Source organism: Phodopus roborovskii, unplaced genomic scaffold (genome assembly GCF_943737965.1).
Source record: "Phodopus roborovskii unplaced genomic scaffold, PHOROB, whole genome shotgun sequence".
NCBI classification, from domain to species: domain Eukaryota; kingdom Metazoa; phylum Chordata; class Mammalia; order Rodentia; family Cricetidae; genus Phodopus; species Phodopus roborovskii.
The window spans coordinates 53,064,260-53,088,062 of record NW_026126480.1 but is presented as its reverse complement, the minus strand read 5'-3'; the positions used below and the strand labels follow the sequence as shown (position 1 = coordinate 53,088,062).

General features: G+C 52.4%; 2 protein-coding genes across 3 annotated transcripts; both read left to right on the top strand.

Annotated features, from left to right (window-relative positions):
- The first annotated feature begins 2,972 nt into the window (after nucleotides 1-2,972).
- Nucleotides 2,973-15,040, top strand: Aldh3b1 (aldehyde dehydrogenase 3 family member B1). Its single transcript, XM_051193530.1, has 9 exons — nucleotides 2,973-3,142; nucleotides 5,291-5,401; nucleotides 5,497-5,617; nucleotides 5,833-5,918; nucleotides 6,873-6,954; nucleotides 9,385-9,771; nucleotides 10,130-10,296; nucleotides 13,165-13,264; nucleotides 14,511-15,040. Exons 1-9 carry the CDS (start codon nucleotides 2,981-2,983, stop codon nucleotides 14,699-14,701), a joined length of 1,407 nt encoding a protein of 468 aa, XP_051049487.1. The 5' UTR covers nucleotides 2,973-2,980; the 3' UTR covers nucleotides 14,702-15,040.
- Nucleotides 15,041-15,793: 753 nt separating this feature from the next.
- On the top strand, nucleotides 15,794-19,658 carry Ndufs8 (NADH:ubiquinone oxidoreductase core subunit S8). Of its 2 annotated transcripts, none has more exons than XM_051193528.1 (7): nucleotides 15,794-15,850; nucleotides 16,784-16,841; nucleotides 16,926-16,976; nucleotides 17,399-17,488; nucleotides 17,575-17,747; nucleotides 19,267-19,395; nucleotides 19,475-19,658. In XM_051193528.1, exons 2-7 carry the CDS (start codon nucleotides 16,784-16,786, stop codon nucleotides 19,604-19,606), a joined length of 633 nt encoding a protein of 210 aa, XP_051049485.1. In that variant the 5' UTR covers nucleotides 15,794-15,850; the 3' UTR covers nucleotides 19,607-19,658. The 2 variants fall into 2 exon arrangements, with proteins under 2 accessions (XP_051049485.1, XP_051049486.1); XM_051193529.1 differs by lacking the exon at nucleotides 15,794-15,850 and adding an exon at nucleotides 16,058-16,099.
- The last annotated feature ends 4,145 nt before the right edge of the window (nucleotides 19,659-23,803 follow it).

The window sequence follows — 23,803 nt, the reverse complement described above, 5'->3', positions numbered from 1 at the left end:
GAGGAGGAGGATGGGGTGCAGCCCCATGGAGTTACACAGGAACCCTCTAATGTGTGTCCACTGTCATTTCCCAGTTCCCTTGCAATGTCCGAATCTAAGACTCCTGATCCCAGATGGCTTTGGCTCCTCTGCTTATTCAGGGCCGGGCTGGCTTCCTAGCCCCTGGTGGGCACACCCTCAGGTTTCAGTCCCCAGTGACCAACCCTGAGGGGGCATTGTGGGCCAGGTGGGCAGTCCTGCGGGAGAGGTGTGTGTCCTGCTACCATAGTGAGTTGGCATCATCGTTGCTAGGAGCACTTCTAGAATGTTCTGTATAGACCCTACCCAGAGCTCCCCTGCCCACAGGCCAGTGTTTGTTAGCATGCTTTACATTTTTGTGGGCTCTGAAGAGATTCTGGTGAGCAAGGAGTGGAGAGAGAGAAACTGTTGGTGGTGTCATTTTTCTGTTCTCGTGGGTATGTGTGTGTTCACTGTGTGGTGACTGCTCATGCTTTTGTATGTATGTGTAAGGAGACCTGGAGTCGATGTTTAGAACCCTCCATAGTTTCCCACTTTTCTTTTCTTGGAGACAGCGTCTCTCAGTCAAACCCAGAGCTTGCCAATATGAGGAGTCTCATTATCCAGCTTGCTGTCTCTGTTTTCCAAGGCTGAAATTGTGGGGAGCTCATATGCCCACTGGCATTTACTTGGGCCTGGGAAGCTGAACTCTGGTCCTCTTGTTTGCACAGCAAGAGCTTTAACCACAGAATGTCTCTCCAGCTCTGCTGGTGACTCAGGCTACTGGCCTCCCAGTGCCTTCTGGGAAATGACAAATGCTTTGTGCAGGAGTCTGCTCAGATCTTCCAGCAAACCAGGGCTTCATCTCCTGCAATGGCAAGGAAACGGGCAGACCAGACGAGACTTCTCCCAAGCCCCAAGAGCACTGGTAACACTCTGGGGGTGGGAATGGGAACTTTGGAAAGTTTCCAGCTTGTTTTGTTGGAGTAGGAGGCCTGGAGGGTCAACATTGGACCCTCAGCACAGCCTCTGGGGTGGCTTATTGCTCCAGACAAGGTCTCATCTTCACAAAACCTGTCAGCTAAGTCAGGCACGGTGTTATGTGCCCATAGTCCCAGCACTGAGGAGATATAAACAGGAGGACCCAACGTTCAAAGTCATCACAGCTGCATAGTGTGTTTAAGGCAGCCTGTCTCACATTCAAGCAAGAAAAAAAAAAACAAACAAACAACAAAAAACATCTGGAGCTGGAGAGACTCAGCACATAAAGTTCTTGCCACTGGAGAGTGGGGACCAGTGTTCAGATTCCAGCAGCTACACAGTGATGGTGGGTGTGGCAGCTATCTGGAATTCCATAGCCCAAAGGTGGAGAGAACAGATCCCCAGATCAAACTGGCTACACTAGTTTCCCTTTAACACTTTTTATTTTATTATGTATATGTGTGAGTGAGGATGCTGGTGGAGGCCAGAGGTGTCAGAATCCCTGGAGCTAAAGTCAGAGGTGGTTATGGGCTACCTGGTGTGGGATTTGAACTCAGGGCCCCTAGAAGAGCAGCATGTGATCTTAAGTGCTTGGTTCACATCTCCAGCCCTAGATTGGTCTTATACTGGAACTTGGGGTTCAGTTGAGAGACTGACTTAATAATGAGGAGACTGTTTGAGGACCCAGAATTAGCCTTGGGCCTGTATGGACACAGGAACACACACACACACACACACACACACACACACACACACACACCACATCACACAGAGTCACATGCAAAAAAAATTTTTTAAAAACCACCAATCAAAGCCAGGCATTGGTGGTGCATGCCTTTAGTTCCAGCACATGGGAGGCAGAGGCAGATGGATCCCTGAGTGTGAGGCCAGCCTGGTCTACAAAGCTAGTTCCAGGACAGACTCCAAAGCAATACAGAGAAACCCTGTCTCGAAACACCAAAAACCAAAACAAAACAAAACAAAAAGAAAACCCCACAAACCAACAACAAACCCTCACAACTCCAGCAACTATCTTTTTTGCCACTGGGAAGTTTGGGGTACTGAACCCCAAGAAATGAGTTAAATAGGAAAAGTGGGCTGGCCTCCTGGTCTCATGGAGGGGGCAACAAGTAAGAGGTCGTAGGCAGAGGCATCCTGTGGTGTCATTCAGTACAGAACCGAGCAGAGGAGCCACTGTGAGAGTGGATGAAGGAGCTGGATGAACTTCAGTTATACTGAGGCCTGAAGCCAGAGAGGGAATGAGGAAAGGGTCCCCAATCAGTCAGTCCTTGGTACCAGGCCAAGGAGTAAGTGCGTCACAGGGCTCCTCTGATGAGCCTCATGTAAACAGGCATGACCCCAGGAGAATACCAGGCCCCTTCCCTGTCTGCCAGTCCCAGCTGGTGACTGCCCATCATCCCCACCCACTCTCACCTTCTCTTGTGGTCCAGCTGACATCATGGCTGAGGTGGGCAGGAGGGCCTCTGAGAAGCTCAAGCATACTTCCCTTTGTGCTAAAGGGGCTGAGGGTCTGCCCAGTGTCACCCCAGATCTCTGAGCGGCCACCAGCCAGCCTGGCTCCTCTTGTGCAGTACCCCTGAGCTGTGGTGGCTGCAGTGGTGGCACTCACTATATCCCATTCCTGTCCACTCTACTCAGACCAGGCAGGGTGAAGTGTAGCCCCTGGGTGAGCACTAGAGCAGGAGGGCCTTGGGTCAGAGCTAACTTCACTGAAGCAGCAGAGCCCCGGCTTGCCTGCCCAGCCTTGCCCATACCCTGCCCTGTAGCCTCCTGTAATCCAGCTGGAGAAGGAGGCATGCCTTTTGTGTCTGGCTGTGTCCCATAAGGACAGAGTCTCAGAGGCCACTCTTGTCACCAATGGAGTTATCCAAGGGAGGCCCTGGGAAGAGTCTGTGAAACACTGGTGGTGGGCAGGGGATAGGGAGTGTCACAAAGGTGGAGAAGCCCCGGCCACTCAATTCACAGGGCACTGTCCTGCAGGATGGACTCATTTGAGGACACATTGCGGCAGCTGCGGGAAGCCTTCAACACAGGGCGGACTCGGTCGGCTGAGTTCCGGGCTGCCCAGCTGCAAGGCCTGGGCCGATTCCTTCGAGACAACAAACAGCAGCTGCAAGAGGCCCTGGCCCAGGACCTACACAAGGTAGCATGGAGCAGGGACAGTGGGGTAGGTGTGTGTGTGCCCCCAGGTCAGCAAGGGTGGTACAGCTGGGACAAGGGACACAGCTCAAGGAAGAGGTGTTGAAAGCCCTTTCATGAGCCACAGTTGACTGCTGGGCCCCCCTTTCCCCCAACTACTGTGCAGCTATTTATGGAAAACTTGGTAAGTGCCTGGTACTGGTACCAGGACAGGCTTTGGGGACACACAGAGAGCAAAGCAAAGTCCCTTCTTCTACAGATCTGGCCTCTGCAGGGAAAGACATGGTGACAATGACAGTAAACCCAATTTTGCAGCCTGGCGACATGTGAGGTGCAGACATTTCAGGGTTAAGTCAGGGTCCAGACGGTCGGTGGTGTTGTTTTGTATGTGGGGGATCAACAATGGTTTTTCTGAGAAGGGGGACTTAGAACAGAGGCAGGAAGTTGGGGTATGGGGGGAAAGCTGCATGGAAACTGGAGGAAGTGGCCCAGCAGCATATGCAAAGGTCCTGAGGCAGGAGAGCTTGGTGTGTCTGCAATTGAGGGAATGCAGAGGCCAGAGTGGCTGGAGAATGACAGACAGAGAGCTATGGAAGAAAAAGGCCTGAGGAAGTGGACCACGCCCTGGAGGACTTGGGTCTCTCTTGGCACTGTGGACATCATAGCCTCTGTACCCTGAAGGTTCTAGGGTTCCTTCTCAATTCCAGCAGCAGTTATACAGGGTCCCCCAGTGCTGGGAGGGGTGTTCAAGGGACTGTCCCAGGGAGCTCCTCTTCTCTTTATCCGCTGCTGTTCTCTAGCGAGTCCCCAGTCTGACTCCTGCAGCTTCTTACCAGCCCAGCACCCAGGAGACCTGACCTTTCCCCCTTCAGCTCAGGTTCCACCTCTGTGTTTTCATCCGACTCCAGAAACCTGGACCTTACAAAGGACGCAGCGGCCCAGAAAATTCAAGCTGGTGCCTCCCCCTGATCCAGTCAGACCACTCACTGTCTCCACCCTTGGCAGGCGACATCTGCCTGGTGCTATGGTCCATCTCTCGTCTGATCCCTAGCACTCCTCCTGCTGGACAGCCACAGCCAGTTGTCCCCAGAGTAGCACTCAGAGAAGGCAATTTCTTGCCCGGAGACACATATCCAGGAAAAGGAGGGCCTGAGGGAGAACCTCATTCAAAGTTCCCTGCTCTCCTGAGGTCACTGTGCCATGGTGTGCAGACTGATTTCTAGTCACCCCCCAAAAAAACCTAACCAACAAGCAAACAAATTCAATAGGGTTCTTAGGAGCTGCCAGGCTTCCTGTGAGCTGTGTGTGGCTGAAAGTTGCCTGAACCAGGATCAGCCACTAGGAAGCACAGTGGGGTTGGGTGCCACAGAACTCTCACCTGGCTTTGCTCAGCATCTTCCCTAGTATGCGCTTCCTGGCACTCTAAACCACCTCTGCAGGCCCTCCATCTTCTGCTGTTAGCCAAGGGAGCTTGCATTTCAGTGGCCACAGTTCAGCGTGGCTCTGGCATCCCTGACTCTGAAGCCTGGGTCCCTCCTAGAATTTGGTGCAGAGCACAGAGCTTGCAGAACTCAGCATGGTCTTAGTTTTTGTGTTTTGTTTGAGACAGGATCTCAAGCTTATTATGAAGCAGAGAGCGACCCTGAACTCTTGACCCTCCTGCTCCTGCCTCCTCAGTGCTGGGTGTATGTCATCATGCCCAGTTGGTGTGTTGCTGGAGACGGAACCCAGAGTTGGGTGTATGCTAGGCAGGCTCTCTCCTGACTGAGTCACATCCCCAGCCCCAGGTGCCATTGACGTTTGTCTTTTTACTTCTCCCTGGGCCGCGGTACTGTCCCCCTAGGCTGTGGGAAATGAGACCATTGACTGAGGAGCTTTGTGCCCCCCTCTCTCTGTACTCCCTGCTAAGCAGAAGCAGAGCAAGCCCCAGCCAGCCACAGGCCCTTTGCATCTGCTAGGATCCCTATTCTGCCGCCAGGTGCCCAGGGCTCCCTAGAGTGGGTAAATGAATGAATGAGTGAATGAGTGAATGAGTGAAAGGATAAAGAGATGCAGGTCCTTTGGGAAGGAAGCTGTACCTCCTCCACATTCCAGCTGTTTGCTGTTTCGGAGTTCCCCAGGATTCAGCCCTGACCCTCCTTCCTTTCTGTAGTCAACTTTTGAGTCGGAAGTATCTGAGATTGCCATCAGCCAGGCAGAGGTGGACCTGGCCCTCAGGAATCTGCGGTCTTGGATGAAGGATGAGAAAGTGTCCAAGAATCTGGTGAGTAGGAGGAGGGGTCAGGATGGCAGTTGGGCTTTGGGAACTGTTTGTTCCCAGTGAGGCTCCTGGAGCCTCACTGCTCTTCCTTGGCCCAGGCCACACAGCTGGACTCAGCCTTCATCCGGAAGGAGCCCTTCGGCCTGGTGCTCATCATTGTTCCCTGGAATTACCCCCTGAACCTGACACTTGTACCACTGGTGGGGGCCATCGCTGCAGGTGAGACCTCCACATTCCTACAGCCCTACTCACTGGAGAGCACAAGGCTACTTAGGAAAGCAGGAAAGGAAGGCAGGGGGCCTGGTACCCTGCTCCCAGGCAGCCCCTGGCCAGGGTCTATCCATCACTACTGAGTCTTCATCTGGGAGTTAGTGTGGCCAGGACATACCCTGCATGGCTACCCTCTCCTAGCATTCCCTCTGTGCTGACTGCAGGGAACTGTGTGGTACTCAAGCCTTCAGAAACCAGCAAGGCCATTGAGAAGATCCTGGCTGAGGTGTTGCCCCGCTATCTGGACCAGGTAATCAGGGGTAGTCCAGGCCTGAGGCTGGGCAGCTCCTTGTGGGGGGAAGGCAGGGGACACAGTCCAATCTCAGGAGTGCCTTCAATGTATGGGAGTCTGTTTGAGGGGGTTAGTTTGTGTGTATGTGTATGCAGGGGCCAGAGCTCAACTTCTGTGTTTCTTAAAATGTTCCCCCTGTGTTTTTTGTTGTTGTTGTTATTGTTGGGTTGTTGGTTTTTTGAGACAGGATTTCTCTGTAGCTTTGAAGCCTGTCCTAGAACTCACTCTGTAGACCAGGCTGGGTTTGAACTCACAGAGATCCACCTGCCTCTGCCCCCCAAGTGCTGGGATTAAAGATACATGCCACCACTCCCAGTTCACCCTGTACTTTGACACAGGGTCTCTCACCGGTTCCTGGGACTAGAGACTTTGATAGACTAGTCAACCAGTGAGTTCCTGGGACCTGTCTTTCTCCACTGGCCCAGAGCTGGAATTACAGGTGCCTGCCATCACACCCAGCGTTTCAGTGGGGACTCAGGGTCACACTCAGGTCCTCATGCTGGCACAGCAAGCACTTTACCTACCGAGCCATCTCTCTAGTCTTCGTCTCTTCCACTTTTTTGACAGGGCCTCACTGTGTAGCCAAGGCTAGCCTCAAACTCGTACTGATCCTCCTGCCTCAGCTTCCTGAGAGATAACTTACAGGAATGAGTTTCTAATTGGCTAGGGGCACCTCTTCTGAGTTGCATGGCCTTGGTACATCACTGTGCCTCACCCTCAGTTTCCCTTCTAGGATTTAGCCAGGGCAGTCTGTCCCCTGGGTACCATAGCTGGCCCTAGCATCATTCTTGCTCTAGGTCTACAGTGTTCAATCCTCAGGAAGGATCATCCAGGTCTGGGTGAAGCAAGGTGGGCAGGCTGAACCACCTGGACACAGAAGCTGGGTCTGAGGACCTTTGTCTTTCTCCACAGAGCTGCTTTGCTGTGGTGCTGGGTGGGCCTCAGGAGACTGGGCAGCTGCTGGAACACAGGTTCGACTATATCTTCTTCACAGGTAAGGTTCAGGGGTGGCTCCAGCCTCCAGACCCTTAGGGAAGACAGACTTCCATGTCCACAGCTACCAACCATCTCCCCAACCTCAACCCTGAGTCAAAAGTCAGCCCATGCCAAACTCCCATTGCACCAGACCCTGACAGCAGTCCTGTGACCTCCTTCAGGCCTGACCGGTGAGAGGCTGCTTCAGGGTGCTGAATGGCAGCAGTACCTGACCCAGAATTGCCCAGATGGCTAGGATAGGATTTGCACCCAAGCTCTTAGTGAGACTACCTTCCAGAAGTCACCTGCCATTATGCTAGCATGTCTCAGACCAGATGTCTGCTTCAAGGGCCCAGAATGAAATTTCTAGAAGATAAAAAAGGTGGAGGAGGTAGTATGTTACAAGCAGTTTTTCTGCCCACCAGCCTGGTCCCAGAGCCATGCCAGCCCCAAATAACACACCGAGATGCTATATTAAAAATAATGCTGTTGGCCTGTTACTAACATTACTTCTTGGCTAGCTCTGTCTTAAATATTAACCCATTTCTATTAATCTAAGTATTTCCACGTGGTCTTATCTTACTAGAGAGAGGGCCCAGAATTCTACCCTGTTGATCCTACATCTTGAAACTCCTCCCTACTACTTCCTGCATCCTCCTTGTCTCCTAGTCCCACCTATCTTGCTTTCTATTGGCCAACAGTGCTTTATTCATTAATCAATAAGAGAAACATATTTACAGAATGACACCTCCCATCAGTAGTGGGCAGTGCTTCCTAAGCAGGCTAGTTTCTGACTTGCAGGTGGTAGAGCAGGGAAGTGGGCTTTGGACCTTCCTCTAAACCTTGCCTCAAGCCCAGGAAAAGCCCAGTTAAGAGCTGGGCCTCGGTGGCCCACGCCTTTAATCCCAGCACTCGGGAGGCAGAGGCAGGCAGATCTCTGTGAGTTAGAAGCCAGCCTGGTCTATAGAGCAAGTTCCAGGACAGGCTCCAAAGCAATACAGAGAAACCCTGTCTCAAAACAAAACAAAAACAAACAAACAAACAAAAAGCTCAGCAGAGGACAGGGAAGGCTGCTGAAGCAAAGGTAGATTGGTCTCGGTTGGTACAGATTCACACATAGTAGGCAAGGCAGGAGGCAGAGGAGTGCTGTCAAAGTCATCTCTATACCCTCAGTCCTAGTTGTCCTTATGTTAGGTTCTCAAGGCCACATGCAGAGGCAAAGCAAAATCTAAGGCCAGCTTTCAAGCCAGGCCCCAACAGACTGGACCCAGATTTCACTGCAAGGCCCATGACTAACCCAGCCTGTTCTTATCTGTAAAGCTGAGGCCATCCAAAGCACAGGTCTGCACAGAAGACAAAGTCCACTACCACAGTATATGGTCCTAAAGAAGTGCTCATCAGCCCTTCCTCCAGAAACCAGTGCATCTTTGTTGAGAACACAGACTGTATGTCAGAGGCTGTATGTTCTGGATTATTAATTAATTAATTTTTGTTTTGTTTTGTTTTTTTGAGTCAGGGTTTCTCTGTGTAGCCCTGACTGTCCTAGAATTCTCTCTGTAGACCAGACTGGCCTCAAATGTACAGAGATCTGCCTGTCTCTGCTTCCTGATTGCTGGGATTCTGAAGTCTTTTATCTGTGTTTGAAGTGCCAGGCAAGCAAGTGCTCTACCACTGAGCCCTTGGGCTGTTGCTCTTGCTTGGGCTTCTCTTGTTTTTTTTTTCCAAACAAGATGTCATGTAACCCAGGCTGGCTTCAAACTCACTATGAAGTTGAGAGTGACCTTCAACTCCTGACACTTTTTGCCTCTATCTCCTGAGTGCACCACCACAGCTGGATCAGCCACTGTTTGAGACAGGCTCTCACAGTATACAGTATGTAGCCCAGGCTGCCATTGAACTTGAGGTAATCTTCCACCTCAGCTTTCTTAGCACTGAGATCACAGGCAAGTGTCTCTGTTGCCAAGGTGCCTCTGTGGTGTTTGAACTGAGGAGAGCAGAGAGTAAACAAGGGTTAGAAGAATTATGGTGTGGCAGGCAAGGGCTGGGGCAGCCTGGAGGATGCACAGATGGGGGCAGAAGAAGGGGGGAAGTTTGGGAAAAGCCTGTAGATCAGTAAATCTGGGAAGGGATATGTAAGACAGAGAGGAGGGACTGAGCATTCATCAGCTGAACTGGGCTACGGCCTTAGAGGACATCAGAGGTTGTAGGAGATGGAGAGGTGGCTAGTGCTTTGGCAGGTTGGAGAATAAGCTGCAAGGTGGGCCAGGGACAGAAGTGGATACAAGTAGGAGCTGAGGGGGTCCACATGGGAGGGGGTTATGGAGTTTGACTCACTGCTAGGAGTGCAGAATAAATTCATCCTTTGGAGCCTCTAGGCAGGGACACAGGTGAAGCCACCCTCTTAGCCAATTGCCTAATGAGTCATTCTAGGCCCTTTCCATGTACCCAGGGAACGCTTATGTAGGCAAGATCGTGATGGCCGCTGCTGCCAAACACCTGACACCCATCACCCTGGAGCTGGGGGGTAAGAACCCCTGCTACGTGGATGACAACTGTGATGCACAAATCGTGGCCAACCGTATGGCCTGGTTCCGCTACTTCAATGCTGGCCAGACCTGCGTGGCCCCCGATTACATCCTGTGTAGCCAGGAGATGCAGGAGCGACTGGTTCCCGCCCTGCAGAATGCCATCACACGTTTCTATGGAGACAACCCTCAGACCTCCCCTAACCTGGGCAGAATCATCAACCAGAAACATTTCAAGAGGCTGCAGGGATTGCTGGGCTGTGGCCGCGTGGCCATTGGTGGCCAGAGTGATGAGAGCGACCTCTATATTGGTGAGTCTCCCTCTTCCCAACCTGGGCTGAGATCTTTCCACACTAGACTGCAAGTCTTGACCTGTCTGAATTCTCTGCTCTACCTCTGGAGGCTGGCCTGAGTACACAGCTCTGGGTGCCCAGTTCCATAGCACCCCATCACTGTGACTCTGAGCCTGTGACTCCTCAAATTCAGGACCCACTGAACTATGACTGCACTCTAGAGGTTCAGAGTATGACTTCAACATTGTTCTAGCTTTTGCTGCCCTGTGAGACTCCAGACCCCAAGCCTGAGGTCCTAGGAAATCCCGCCCTGGGACTACCCTGTGTGGAAGAGGTCTTGCCTCTGGGCGAGGCTGAGATGCCCATTGTGTTGCAGCACCCACAGTGTTAGTGGACGTGCAAGAGACAGAGCCTGTGATGCAGGAGGAGATCTTTGGACCCATCCTGCCTGTGTTGACTGTGAAGAACCTGGATGAGGCCATCGATTTCATCAACCAGCGGGAGAAGCCACTTGCGCTGTATGCCTTCTCTAAGAGCAGTCAGGTGGGATGGAGTACCAATAGTGGGCTGTGGGAGGGGCCTCTTAGGTATAGTGACCTCTTGGCTTTGCCCCTTCTCTCCCTCCCAGAAGTCAAACCCTACCTGGACCAAACTCTCTTGGATGACATCACATCTGGTCAAACAATTTTTTAAGATGGGGATCTTGTGTAGCTTAGGCTAGACTCAAACTATGTAGTCCAGGATTGAACCTGATCTTCCTGACTCCACCTCCTGAGTGTTAGGATTATAAATGTGTGCATTTACACCTGGTTATAGTTGACCTCGGAATCAAACCCAATGCTTCCTGCACACTAGACAAAACCCACCAAATTGGGTTGGAGAGATGGCTCAGTGGTTAAGAGCACTTGGTGCTCTTGCAGGAGACCCAGGTTTGGTTCCCAGCACCACCTGCTGGTTCACAAGGATACATAACTCCAATTCCAGGGGATCAGATGCCCTCTTCTGATTTCCTCAAGCACCAAGCACAATGTGGTACACATATATGCATGCAGGTAAAACACATAAAATAAATAAATCTTACTGGGCAGTGGTGGAACGGAACACACCTTGAATCCTAGCACTCAGGAGGCAGAGGCAGGAGGATCTCTGTGAGTTCATGGCCAGCCTGGTCTACAGAGCTAGTTCCAGGACAGCCAGGGCTGTTACGCAGAGAAACACTGTTTTGGAAAAAAACAAAACAAAACAAAACAAAATCTTTAAAGATTCATACAAACAACAAATTGACCAAGTAAGGGGATTGGTGACACAGCTCAGCCAGTAAAGACCAGACTCCCACAAGTTTTCCTCCCACAAAATTTTCACATGAGCTGAGACTAGAACACATAAACACACACTAAGCAAAATGTAACACTTTAAAAAACTACCAAATAAGTACATATCCAGCTATCATAATTTTTAAACACACTTTTTATTCTAGAATAACTTTAAATATACAAAAAGCTACAAAGGCAGTAGACTTTCTGTGCACACCACAACCAACTTCCCCATGAAGGACCCTGACCATGCCAGAACCAGGAAAGTTCAGCAGGCGTCACCATAACTGCCCCTCCAGCCATGCTGTCTATACTCCCGATCTCACCATGCATCATCTTGGTCTCAGCCTGGAGTTCAGATCTCTGCAATGTCCCTCATTTTCTTTGTTCCTCACTACTCCATAACAGAGAATGGGATTTCTAGAGACCCCGGAGCCCATGCATCCAGAAAGTTAAAGGTCACTTGTGTCTGTTAGAACGCTCTGCTGAGAGCTGTTCTATCCTGTCTTGAGTATCTGAGTGAGCCTCCGTGCTGGCCCTAAAGGGAGGCAGTGTACTAGAGCCCTCTCTATGGAGGGTAGCTACCACATTACTGCAGAGAAGAGATGTTCTAGATCCAGAGGAAAGATTGTCTCCTGAGCCACTTATTCAATTAGAACAACTCTTATGGATGGTTTTGACTTCACAATTCTTATTACATTCTTATGTATCTGTGTGTATATGAAGAGGTCAGAGGACAACTTGCAAAAGTTGGTTCTCTCCTTTCACCTTGTGGGTCCTGGGACTCAATCTTAGGTCATCAGGCTTGGTAACAAGTGCCTTCACCCACTGAACCATGTCCATGGCCTCAGTTTTAAAAGCATTTTTCTTTTAACATCTGTTTATTGTGTGTGTCTTCCGGTGTGCATGTCATGGCATTTGTGTGTCAGTCTGTTGACAACGTGAGGGAGTCGGCTCTCTCCTACCATGTGCATTTCAGGGATCAAAGTCAGCTTGTCAGGCTTGGCAGCAAGCACCTTCACTCACTGAGGCATCTCATCAGCCCTGTTTATGAGACAGGGTCTCAGTGTAGGCAGCATCCAACTCACTATGTAGCTGAGGTTTTCCTTGAACTCGTGGCCCGACTACCTCCCCTGGTCCAGTCACGGGCAACACTACCATACCTGACACTGTGTGTTTCAACTACCCAAGCCACCATTCTGTCCTGGACCTGCTCTGTGACAACTTCCTCCCTTGATCTACATGAGTGAGGGCTCTGCTGGGACCATCTCAGACTCACCTTTGAATCCAGCCATTCCTCTATGGAACCTTTAGAAAACACCACATGACACCTTCAATCCCAGCACTCAACAGGCAGAGACAGAGGCAGGTGGATCTCTAAGTTCAAGGCTGACCTGGTCTACAGAGGGAGTTCCAGAACACCCTGGAATAAACAGAGAAACAGTGTCTTGAAAAACAAAACAAAACAAAACAAAACAAAAAACACTCCACACAGCCCAGTTGTCAGTGAGGTCAACTGCCCTTCAAGTCTCCTGAGCCCAGCACTGGTCCTATGCCAGGCTATCTTCCAGCTGCTCCTCCTCTGCTGTAACCATTGTTCTTGGCAGCCTCAGGCTGAGGCAATGATGCACCCTGGTGGGATCTACTACACCAGACAATGTCCAATTTGGAGCTTTTATCACCCAATAGCATTAAATGAAGTAAGACCACCCCATCTCATTTCCCTCCACCCTTCTCAGACCTGCAGGCTGCAAGAAAACCCTTCAGGCTGTCAGGCAAGGCCAATCTCAGGCTGCTGAGTCCAAACCTAGCTTAGCAGCCCAAACTCATCCCCCAAAGCTCCTTACTTCTCTCTCCTTACTCTCTGAAAACTGTCACCACAAGACTCAGCAGCCACCTCATGTCCCCACTCTGCCTTCCCTTAGGTGATGCCAGGTCTCATGGCTTCTCCTTGGGTTTGTGTCACTCTGCCAGGGTCACACACAGGCTGACACACAGAGAGCATGTCCCTAGGGTAAAGTCTATGAGTTGGACCTCAGGCCCTTACTGAAACAAAGAACAACCAGAAGTGCTTTACAAGTCCCTCTTTCTCTCCCAGGTGATTAAACAGGTCCTGGCCCGGACCAGCAGTGGGGGCTTCTGCGGGAACGATGGCTTCATGCACATGACCCTGTCCAGCCTTCCTTTTGGAGGAGTGGGTAGGTGGCAGCAGAGCTCTGCGCTCCTGGGCTGATCCACGGCTGCATCCCCAATCTGTGCTCAACACACTAACTGCAGAACATGCAGCCCACTTTCAGGGCAGTAGACATGACTATCCCTCTAGCCTGTCTCCATCCCCCCTACAGTCTGTGGGGACACTAGCCTACGTCCCACACTCTACAGTCTGTGGTGGTACCTTCCAGGTGTGCTTGCACTTAAACATGTGGGTGAGAACCCACAGAGAGATAATTTTGGTGGGTTTTGTAAAAAAGACACTAGTTGCCTCCAGCCACTGAGCTCCCTGACTTTTCCCCAGTCACCTATTCACACAGAGTCCTGGTGCCTTCAATATCACAGCAGGGCCAGATGATGCTCCTTCAGCTTTCCCAGGTCCCTGAGAACCCAGCTCTGGGCATCTCTGCTTCTAGAAGGCCTAGGATGTAGAGATGCCCCCCCCACACACACACACAACTGCAAACTTCACAGCTGCATCCCAGCAAGTAAGCCCCACAGGCATGTGACTCAGGCAGCCACTTCTTTGAACCTGCTTCCTCACTGAAAGCGTCCCGTTCCTTCTACCTGGTCACACTCAGTGTTGGAGTGACAGCATGGTCTGGCCAGTCCTGGTCTTGCGCTGGAGTCCTATTCCAGCCCCCCTCTCTTAGTGTGCTGTGGCTGTTACTGAGCTTGGTCCTGACTTGTTACCCACCTTCAAGGCTAAGTTGTTCCCAAGCCTGAGCCCCCACCCTCTTTTCCACCCACACTCTATCTGGCTGATTCTACACTCCTTCCATCAAGACAGCTTCCTTACTCCCAACTCCATCTGGGCCATGCCCCCTGCACTCTCTGGGCTGTCCTTCTCCCTTCCCAGACACAGGGAACCACACAGGTTTGAAGATGTCTACCACAGCCTAAGAGGAGGGTGCCACTGCCATGGGGGGGAGCCTGAGGCAGTCATTTGCCCAAAGTGATATACCTATGTAGGTCAGGGCTGGGATTCAACTTTGGGCATCCTGGCTGGAGAATTCATACCCTTGACCTCAGTTTGCCTGTCCCACACCAAAACCTGGCATACTGGATTGGGGGCAGGGTCAGGGATCAGCCTTCTATCCATAATGTCTTAAGACTAACCCAATGGACAGATGGGAAAAGAAAGGCTCAGAGAGCCCACCTGTTAAAGTCTATGTGATGTCCCCTCATCTGGCCATTAACGACCTAAAATCCCATGTTCCATGCTGTCCACAGGATCGAGTGGGATGGGCAGGTACCACGGCAAGTTCTCCTTTGAAACCTTTTCCAACCAGCGTGCCTGTCTCCTGCGCAGCCCGGGGATGGAGAAGATCAATGACCTCCGTTACCCGCCTTACTCCAGGAGAAATCTCAGGGTGCTCCTGGTGGCCATGGAGGAGAGAAGTTGCAGCTGCACGCTGCTGTGAGGGTTACTGGAGACCGAGGAGCCCTCCCTGGGACACAGATACTGGGGGAGTGGCCTGCTAGGGCCCAGGCCACAGAGCAGTTTGCTCAGCCCTCCTCCTGGGGCTTCCCTTTTGGGGCCTTTGACTGTTCTGGCTGGTATAGGCTTAGGGTGGGAATGTGAGAAGAGGCACTGTGACCTATCTCCCCCAGTGCTAGCCATGGAATCAGGGAGAAACAGGCTCTTCTTTGGATGTTGTTGTAGGTAAGCTGTGGTATCAGCCTCAGTTTCCTATCTGAACAATGTGGATGAATTAACAGCCTGTGGTCGCTGGGAATATTAAAATAGGAGGGCTGACCCCGAGCTACAGGTGTCTTGTCTCTTTGGAGTGAGAGGTCGCCTGCATGTTAAGGTTAAGATCCCTCCCTCAGCGACTCCTCTCCTCTCCCCTCAGTTCTGCACATTCTACTCAGGGGTAAACATTCTACCAGTCTCAGCCCTATGCTCCATGGGATAGAGCTTCCAGCCACCAACTGCTAAAACTCAGAATTTTGACATCCCGCCTCCTCTCACGGAGCAGTGTTTGACCAAGTCAACATGTCCTTCCTGACCTGCCAGATTCATCCAGCTTAGGCACCGCCTCCTAAAGGAAGTCTTCCCTGACCACTCCAAACAAGACATGCAGATTGCCTCATGGCTCTCTCTAGTCACAGGGTCTGACTTATGGAAAAGTCCTGCTATCCGCGGTTGTTAGCAGGACCAGAAGAAACCTTGTGGCTAAAGCGCTTAGACCTGCAGTCTAAACGGCCGCAGTATTCAAATGAGCCACACCGCCATGCCCCGCCCACCGGGAACCATGCCAGTCCCAAACCACACCCAGGAAGTCCCGCCTTCAGCCGCTCAGAAGTCTCGCGTACTAACCTCTCCAATACAATATGGCTGCTCCCTACAAAACTTCAAGCGCCTGTTTTCATCAGCCAATCAGAGAAAACTTAGTTCTGGTCCCGCCTCCCACAGTCGTACCACAGGCCAATCAGCCCACAGTAGGAAAGGAAACCAGAAAAAAAAAATAAAGGCGTGAGCAGCCCGCCCAATGGTAGCATCCTGAAGTTAAGCTCCGCCCCCTGGCTGAACCGCACCTGCGCCAGGGAAGGAGCCGGCGCGCTTCAAGGTGGGTGTCCAGGGCAAAACGGCGAACACAGGGCCTGTGTGGTGTGACGACGGGGTCGAACGTGGTGTCACCGCTCACTCCGTGAAGTGTGGGATCCGGCGGGCGGGTCGGCTCGGTACCCGTGGCCTCTGCGTCCCTCTGCGGGCTGCAGGGTTAGGAGGCCCGCACCTTCAGGCGCATGCGCTGCCTTGCCGGATGCGTCCTGAGACCGTAGGGTCAGAGGTGAAGGGGAAGGTCTGAGAGAAAGTGGTAGGTTGGGCTCCAAGATTGCCTGGGGTCACGGGTCGAGGATTGGCTGACCCGTTAGAGGTCAAAGGTCACGGGAGGGGCTCTTTGGAGCGTTGGTAAAGTGCCAAAGTGCTAGGTTCTCGACCAACATCACCTCGGTTGCATATATCCCTAGTTTTTGCCTCCCTCCCTCCCCCGCCTATATCGAAGGGCAAGAAGTCTGAAGCCAGGGGACATCACTTGCCCAAGGTCACTCGGCAAGCTGGGGAGAGTTCCAGCAGGTCCTTGGATTGAGGGGGGAGACTTGACCCTGAGTTTATTTAAACCATTTAGGTTTTTCTGCAGGTGACTTCTGGATTGCTGTCCTGGTTCCAGTGCCACTAACTTTGGGGCAGTCACTTAACATGTCAGGATGACAGCTTTTGACATCTGGCATGAAGCCTAGCTCAGGGTTAACTCAGAACACCGGGGATGGTGGTCATGGTGTGAATTTGGTGTGAATTACAGCTGAGAAGTAGAAAGGGGGGGTGGTTTAAATGAGCTTCTTAGGAGCTTAGAAGGAATGTGGGGTGCCAGGTGAGTCTCAGCAGAGTGAGGTCAGCTTGAGGATTGGGGTGCTGGTCTCACCTGGGTTGGGGTGTGAGTGGGTCTCGAGGAGGCCAGATTTGACCCTTCACCTCCCTTCCTTTCCATGCTCCACTGCAGATGTATCGTCTGACCTCATTGATGCTGCCGCGGGCCTGGGCCCAGGCCATGCACACAGGTACGACCAGGGAGCCTTTCCTGGGGTTGGGGGACAAGCTTTCTGGTATGAAGTCACAGAAGCAGAGTGTCACCCTTCTTGCAGGACATCTCAGTGGCCGAAGCCTCCATAGCAGTGCAGTGGCAGCAACCTACAGTGAGTACCAGATGGTGTCTTCTGACTTGAGCTTTCCTCATCACGGTCAGACCTGAAGCCAGGGAAACTGCCTTGCCAGAGACTCTCTTTGAGCTTTAGTTTCCACTGTGAAAATGAAGGTGTGACCAAGAGAGAATGTGACTCTTAGGCATAGTGGTGGCGTTTGGGGAGGGAGGCGTGTGCTGGAGAGGAGATGCTAGACCCACTAGGGAGACCCACGAGCCTTATATCCTGAACTTGAAAGGCTTTATTTAGGGGATCTTTGGGTTAACTGGGCAGAAAGAGGACTGGCAAAGCTTCCCAGGGCTGCAGACTGACTTCCCTCACTAAGAGCCCACCGCCTGCCTGCTGTACCTAGGGCTGAGAGTTGAGCCTCATCTTCCAGAGCCAGATTCCTTAGCCTCCTGTCATGACTTCCACAGAGTATGTGAATGTACAGGAGTTTGAGATGGACATGAAGTCCGCGACTGACCATGCAGCTCGGACTCTGATGTGGACAGAACTATTCCGAGGTAGGTGCCTGTGGGGAGAGGTGGGAGTCAGACATGGATGTGCTGGGGAGGAGAGAAGCCCTTAGCCAGCTTTGTGCTACTCACAGGACTGGGCATGACCCTGAGCTACCTCTTTCGGGAGCCTGCCACCATCAACTACCCATTTGAGAAGGGACCACTGAGTCCACGCTTCCGTGGAGAACATGCATTGCGCCGCTACCCATCTGGGGAAGAACGCTGCATCGCCTGCAAACTCTGTGAGGCTGTCTGTCCTGCACAGGTAAGCTCTGAATCTGACCCTACCTTGATTCACATCCCTGGGAAAGTCCCTTTCTCTTTTCCTTTTGAGACAGTCTCACTAACTAGCCCTAGCTGGCCTTTGTAGACTAGGCTGGCCTTGAACTCACGGAGATCTGCTTGCTTCTGCCTTGGAAAACTAAGATAAACGCATGCGCTGACAAAACATGACAAAAGTCAACCCTGATTGGGTGAGTGGGACAATGAGTCCTTGATGTGTAGGTGCTGAGTTAGGAAGCCAGTGGTGGCCTCCATCTCAAGCACGCCCTGTGGCTTACCCATATCATACCCTAGGAGTCAGTATATCGTGTAATATTTGGGCTCAGGAGCCATGGGGTGGTGTCAGGCAGTCCTGTCTGTATGCCCATCTTGGCTTTGAGCCAAGGACATGCAGCCAAGGCTCCTCGGGGCCCTGGCCTTTGTGCTCATTGGTGCTGTGTGGACCATCTGAAGCTGGGGCTGTTTGTAGAAACAGAAAGGTACAGAGGTGGCTTTAGTATAACCAGCAGGAGCCCCAGCAGGTGCAGCCTTAAGACCTGCCGTTCCTAGCTCCAGCTTCTGGGTATGCCCCTGGGAGTTCCCTAACAGCAGCAGTGGTGACAGGCATGGTCATTCCTCATATCTGTCCTGTAACTGCAACAGTAGCCAGGGTGAGATTTTATTCCCATTACTATAAACACAAAAAGATGGGCCTCCTGAGGAGTCACTGTGGGTAGTGAGCATGCCACTAGGGAGTGTCAAGTTCCTTAACAGTTCTCCAGGCCTGTGGGTTTGAGGCTCTCCCTTTTTACTCTTGGCTGGCATACAGCTATCCCCAGAAACCAACAGTTAAAGGTATACCTTCACATTTGGTGTATGTCCCTCATTACTGTGAGGACATCCTTTTACCTTTCTTGAGTTTTTGTTTTGTTTTTTCGAGACAGGGTTTCTCTGTGTAGTGTTGGAGGCTGTCCTCTGAACTTGCTCTGTAGACCAGGCTGGCCTCGAACTCACTGAGATCCACCCGCCTCTGCCTCCTGAGTGCTGGGATTAAAGGCGTGTGCCACTGACGCCTGGCTTGACCTCTCTGAGTCTTAATTTTCTCCAGCAGATTGAGATCCATCAGCATGACAGTAATTGGGCATTTACTATCTCAGGGGACATCTTAGGGCCACCAGTTTCCTTTTTGTTGTTGTTTTGGTTTTTTGAACCAGGGTTTCTCTTGACTGTCCTGGAACTTTCTTTGTAGACCAAATTGGCCTCGAACTCACTTGCCTCTGCTTCCCAAGTGCTGGGACTAAAGTTGTACACCACCGCTGCCTAAGCTTAGGTTTTCAAGGAGCAAAGCAGATCATAGCCTTTTCCGTGTGAGACAGGAGGGTCACCCGGGCAAGCAAAAACCTGGCAGAGACTAATGGGGCCATGTGAAAGGTGGCCCCTATGGCAGGTTGAGGATGTGAGGGGCAGACCCAGGGCCAACAGGTGTTTGCCAGTATGACAGTGACCTGTGGCCACTCCCTCAGGCCATCACCATTGAAGCTGAGCCAAGAGCCGATGGCAGCCGCCGGACTACACGCTATGACATCGACATGACCAAGTGTATCTACTGCGGTTTCTGCCAGGAGGCTTGCCCTGTTGATGCCATTGTGGAAGTAAGTGGGTCTGGGTGAGGTGGCTAGCACAGAGGCTCCTGGGAGGGCATTGCCTTGCTGACTGTCCACCCTCTTGCAGGGCCCCAACTTTGAGTTCTCCACCGAGACACATGAGGAGTTGCTGTACAACAAGGAGAAGCTGCTCAACAATGGGGACAAATGGGAGGCTGAGATCTCTGCCAACATTCAAGCTGACTACCTGTACCGGTGACCCGGCCACTTGGCCCAGTCCTGAGGCCCCTGCTGCCCATAAAGAAGCTATTACCCCACAACTGCCTATTGTGTTGTATCTGTTTGCTAGGGTGGAACCCACCCCACACAGCCAGTAGCCTGTGGCTTCCTCTGGTCAGACGAGATGTGCATGGACCCTTGGCCTTGTTCCCTCAAGGGTTCCAGAAGCTTGCATGCCCACAAGACCAAACAGAGCCCAGACCCAGTCATCCTCTGTGATTCCCAGTCCCAGCAGGCCTCTTTTGTTGGCCACAGAACCTAGAACCATGTCAGACGTCTTCTAGGCTTTCCCCCAGCGCCTGGCAATGCAGGTCACCATGGTGTTGGGTGTCTGAGAAGTGGGCCCTAGGTGTTTTATCTTCTCAGACATCCTTGCTACAGACTTGGGGCCTTCCCAAGCTTCAGGCCAGAGTCCATCAAGAGCCTCGGGAGGAGGCTGGGTAGAAGGCTCAGTGAGTAAAGTGTTCCTATCCTGAGACTGCACATGAAAGGCGAACATGGTCACATGTCTGTTACCCTCTGCTGGGGTGGAGTCAGGTGGATCCCAGGCCTCACTGGCTAGCCAGTCTCATCAAAACAGCAAACTTCAGCTTCAGTGAGAGACCCTGTCTCAAAAATGACTAAGGTGGTGGGCAACCGAGGAAGACATCCTGTGGTCTACCTGAGCCTTCCACATGTGCTTGCACAGGGAGTGTGCCTGTACTACACACAGCCTCATAAAGGCCAGGGTGAAGCCTGGCAGTGGTGGTGCACACCTTTAATCCCAGCACTCAGGAGGCAGAGGCAGGCGGAGGCAGATTTCTGTGAGTTCAAGGCCAGCCTGGTCTACAGAGTGAGTTCCAGGACAGCCAGGACTGTTACACAGAGAAACCCTGTGTGTGTGTGGGTGGGGGGAAGCCAGGGTGTCTGTTGTCTGTTGGGGAACGGGAAGCTTGCTATAGGGTGACAGTCACAAGGGAATGACACAGGTTCTGCTGCCTCTGAGCTGGCCTTGTCTCTTGCTACATCCCCTTTGTCCACTAAGTTCCCCACTCAGGCTGCTGTGTGGATTCAGCTTCCCAGTTTGTAGTCCCAGCCAAGCTCTGTGGTTCTTCTCACTCCTGAATGGGTCTTCCATGGATGCACACACACTGGAAGGCTGGCTGCTGGGTTGGTTTTCATGATCGAAGGCACACTTCTACTTCAGTGCAACTATGACAGCTCTGTGGCCCTGTCCCTCCACACTGAAGAGCACTGACCTGTGACCCCTGGTGTTCTTATATGAGGGTCCTTCTCACACCAAGTCAGGTCAGACCTGTGACGCACCTCTGTTTTCTGAGGATGCCCATCTTGACTGACTCAGTTTCCAGGTAGCCCTAGGCTTCTACTCTATACCACACACACACCAAGGCCCTTGTTTACTGTGTGGGGTCCAAGGATCATCAGAGCTAAGGGGCCCCTTGTCCCTTTGATCCCAGTGAGTACAGTCTATCTTGTCCAAAGTGCATGCAGCTGAATGGTCCTGAATCCCAGTTTCCAGACACAAGGACTTCAAGACCAGAAGCTCCTGGAGAGTCTCCTGGCCTCCTGGGTGCAAGTTCCTCAGCAGAGACTGGCCTGACAAATGGCCTGCTGCCAGGGAGAGGTACCCAAAGAGTAGGGCAGCCATGGCCCAGCCTCACCCGTACACGGACTGGGCTGAGTGAGATGGGTTAACAACAGAACTTGGACACCAGACTGTGTATACTAGGAGCCATCAGGACGTAGCTCTAAAAAGGGAAGGGAAGGTGGCCTAGCCCTAAGATCCCATTTGGCACCCCGGTTGTCGGTTATCTTCCAGTCCGGGATACCTAGAATCATCTCAGTCGCCGCCTTCCTCCCAGCCCCTCCTCCTAGAACTCAGCGGGGGCGGGAGAGGACGGATAGGGGGCGTGGCATCGTACACCACTCCCACTCCTAGTCTTTCCGAGCTGGACTAAGCTGCTCCTGCCGGCTGGCGGGCTTAGAAACTTACTAAGCCAGAGCCGAGCGACGTGTCCACCAGGGTGAGTGTCCTGCGAGACTGAGAGCCTTAACCCGGCCCGCTACCTGCTTCTTTGCCCGGACAGGGGTTCAGGCACCCCGCCCGATTCCGGGTGGAGGAAGCTCAGAGGCCACGCGCCCGTTTCAGGCCGTATGGGGTGCAGGCAGGCCGCAAGGAGGAGCAGGAGGATGGATTGGTTGCTAGCTCTGGGCAAGTTCGGAGTCCACCTTACCAGGCCTGAACTCAGGGAGCCCCCTGCTGCATCTGGGTCGAAGTGAAGGACCCATTCTACAGATGAGGAAACAGAGGCCGCCCAACTAGGAAGTGGCGGGGCTCGAGGTGAATTCCAGTTCCTCTCCTTATGCTGTCATCCTCCAAAAGGCAGGGATTGGGAGAAGAGGTGTGGGACTGAAGGAAGGGCCAAGAAAGGGATGCAGGAGTGAAACAGAACTTAAGGGCATCCAGGGAAGGCTGGAGCACAAGCGGTGTGTGTGGGTCTAGCCCACAGATGTCCTGCTGCTGCAGGAGACAGGAGCTATTAAATCAGTGCATGGTGTGGACTGGAGGGGGCATGGAGGTGCTTTCATCTGTCTTGTTTATAGATGGCTGGTGCAGCCCGGTGGTTTTGGTTATGATGCTGGAACTGATGAGAATATGAACAGGTCTGGGACAGACCTCTCTGGTTTGATCCTCAATGACCACGTGACCTTAGACTTCACCTTACTCAACCTGAATTGATAAGGCTGGGGTGGGTCTGTGTGGTGGTGGTGGAGCTGGTGACCCACGCCTTAATACCAGAATGGGGTGGGAGGTGGAGGCCCAGAGGCAGACAGATCTCTGAGTGTGAGGCCAGCCTGATCTACATAGTTAGTTCTAGGACAACCACGGCTATTCATAGAAACTCTGTCTAGGAAAAAAAAGATAAGGCAGGGGTGCCAGCCAGTGGTTCGCATGGTGGTGTTTATAGAAGACATAATGAGGGTTCTAGTCTTTTGTTCACCTCCCCACTCACATCTTACCTTTCCTACCAGGGGTGGTCAAGTCTTGCTTTTTTTTGTGGGGGGGGGGCTTCAAGACAGGATATCTTTGTGTAACAGCCCTAACTATCCGGAAAGTCTGTGTAGACCAGGGTGGCCTTCAGCTCACAGAGGTTCTCCTGCCTCTGCCTCACCAGTTCTGGAATTGAAGGTGTGCGCCACCACTGCCTGCTCAGCCAGTTCTTATTCAATGAAAAGGAACTATAGGCCCAGAGAGGGCAAGTGGCTTACTCAGTGTCACACAGTTGATCACAATCTGGGCAAGACCCTAGAGACTTGGTCCCTGGCCCTCTGCTCTGTGGTAGAGCCATGGTCTTGGATGATGGCTCCCAGTCCTTCTTGCCCATCCTTGCCTGGATCTTCTAAAGTTCTCGATCACTCTCGGAATTCTTTCTATTCTCAGGCTAGGGACAGGACTGTGGTTTCCTCTTAAGAAAACCAGGCCTTGGGGAGGAAGTGGGTGGCCTCTGGGCAGGCCCAGACGGCAAGCTGGGACCGTTAACATGTAAAGTTCCCCTCAATGGCATGCTGAGGAAACTGTCCCACCAAGACCCTGAGCCTGAGCATAGATACAGAGCAGTAAGGGGTCTGGGGAGACTGTTGGGGGATCTGTAGGATCCACTGGAGTCCACTCGAGGCAGGAAATGTCTGTGCCTGCTGGGGCTGGAGCCAGGCCTTCCTGGTCATTGTTTCACACTTTCACTTTCATGGTTTCAACACCAAGACTGTTCCCAGCCCCACAGGCAATGCTGGCAAAAGCAAGAGGACACTCCACTCCCGCCCCTGTGTGTGGAGGGAGGGAGGCTGCACAGTTCAGCTGCACTGGGTGTCAGTTGTCACAGCCTGGGGACTGCAGCCCAGGATCGCAGGGATAAGCTGGGTCTAGAGCGAGGACAGGTAGAGAGGTGGTACAGTGGGCAGAGCCAGTGTGTCTGGCAGCTGCTGGGCTGGACTGGGGCAAGGAGGCCATGGGAAGCTAGCTTAGAAACAGCCTATGGTAGGCTGTGGGGTCATTGGCCTGCTCTGTTGACTTTCTGTCCACCTCCATACCCATTATCCCTTGCTAGGCCTCAATTTCCCCATCTGTCCTGTGATTGGCCACAGGTATATGGATGCCTACCTGGAGCAGGCTCCTGAC

Coding starts and splice junctions, on each gene's coding strand:
- Aldh3b1 (XM_051193530.1), top strand. CDS start 2,981: ATGGACTCATTTGAGGACACATTGCGGCAGCTGCGGGAAGCCTTCAAC. Junction 5,402..5,496: donor AGAAAGTGTCCAAGAATCTG/GTGAGTAGGAGG, acceptor TCCTTGGCCCAG/GCCACACAGCTGGACTCAGC. Junction 6,955..9,384: donor CGACTATATCTTCTTCACAG/GTAAGGTTCAGG, acceptor CCATGTACCCAG/GGAACGCTTATGTAGGCAAG.
- Ndufs8 (XM_051193528.1), top strand. CDS start 16,784: ATGTATCGTCTGACCTCATTGATGCTGCCGCGGGCCTGGGCCCAGGCC. Junction 16,842..16,925: donor GGCCCAGGCCATGCACACAG/GTACGACCAGGG, acceptor CCCTTCTTGCAG/GACATCTCAGTGGCCGAAGC. Junction 17,489..17,574: donor GTGGACAGAACTATTCCGAG/GTAGGTGCCTGT, acceptor TGCTACTCACAG/GACTGGGCATGACCCTGAGC.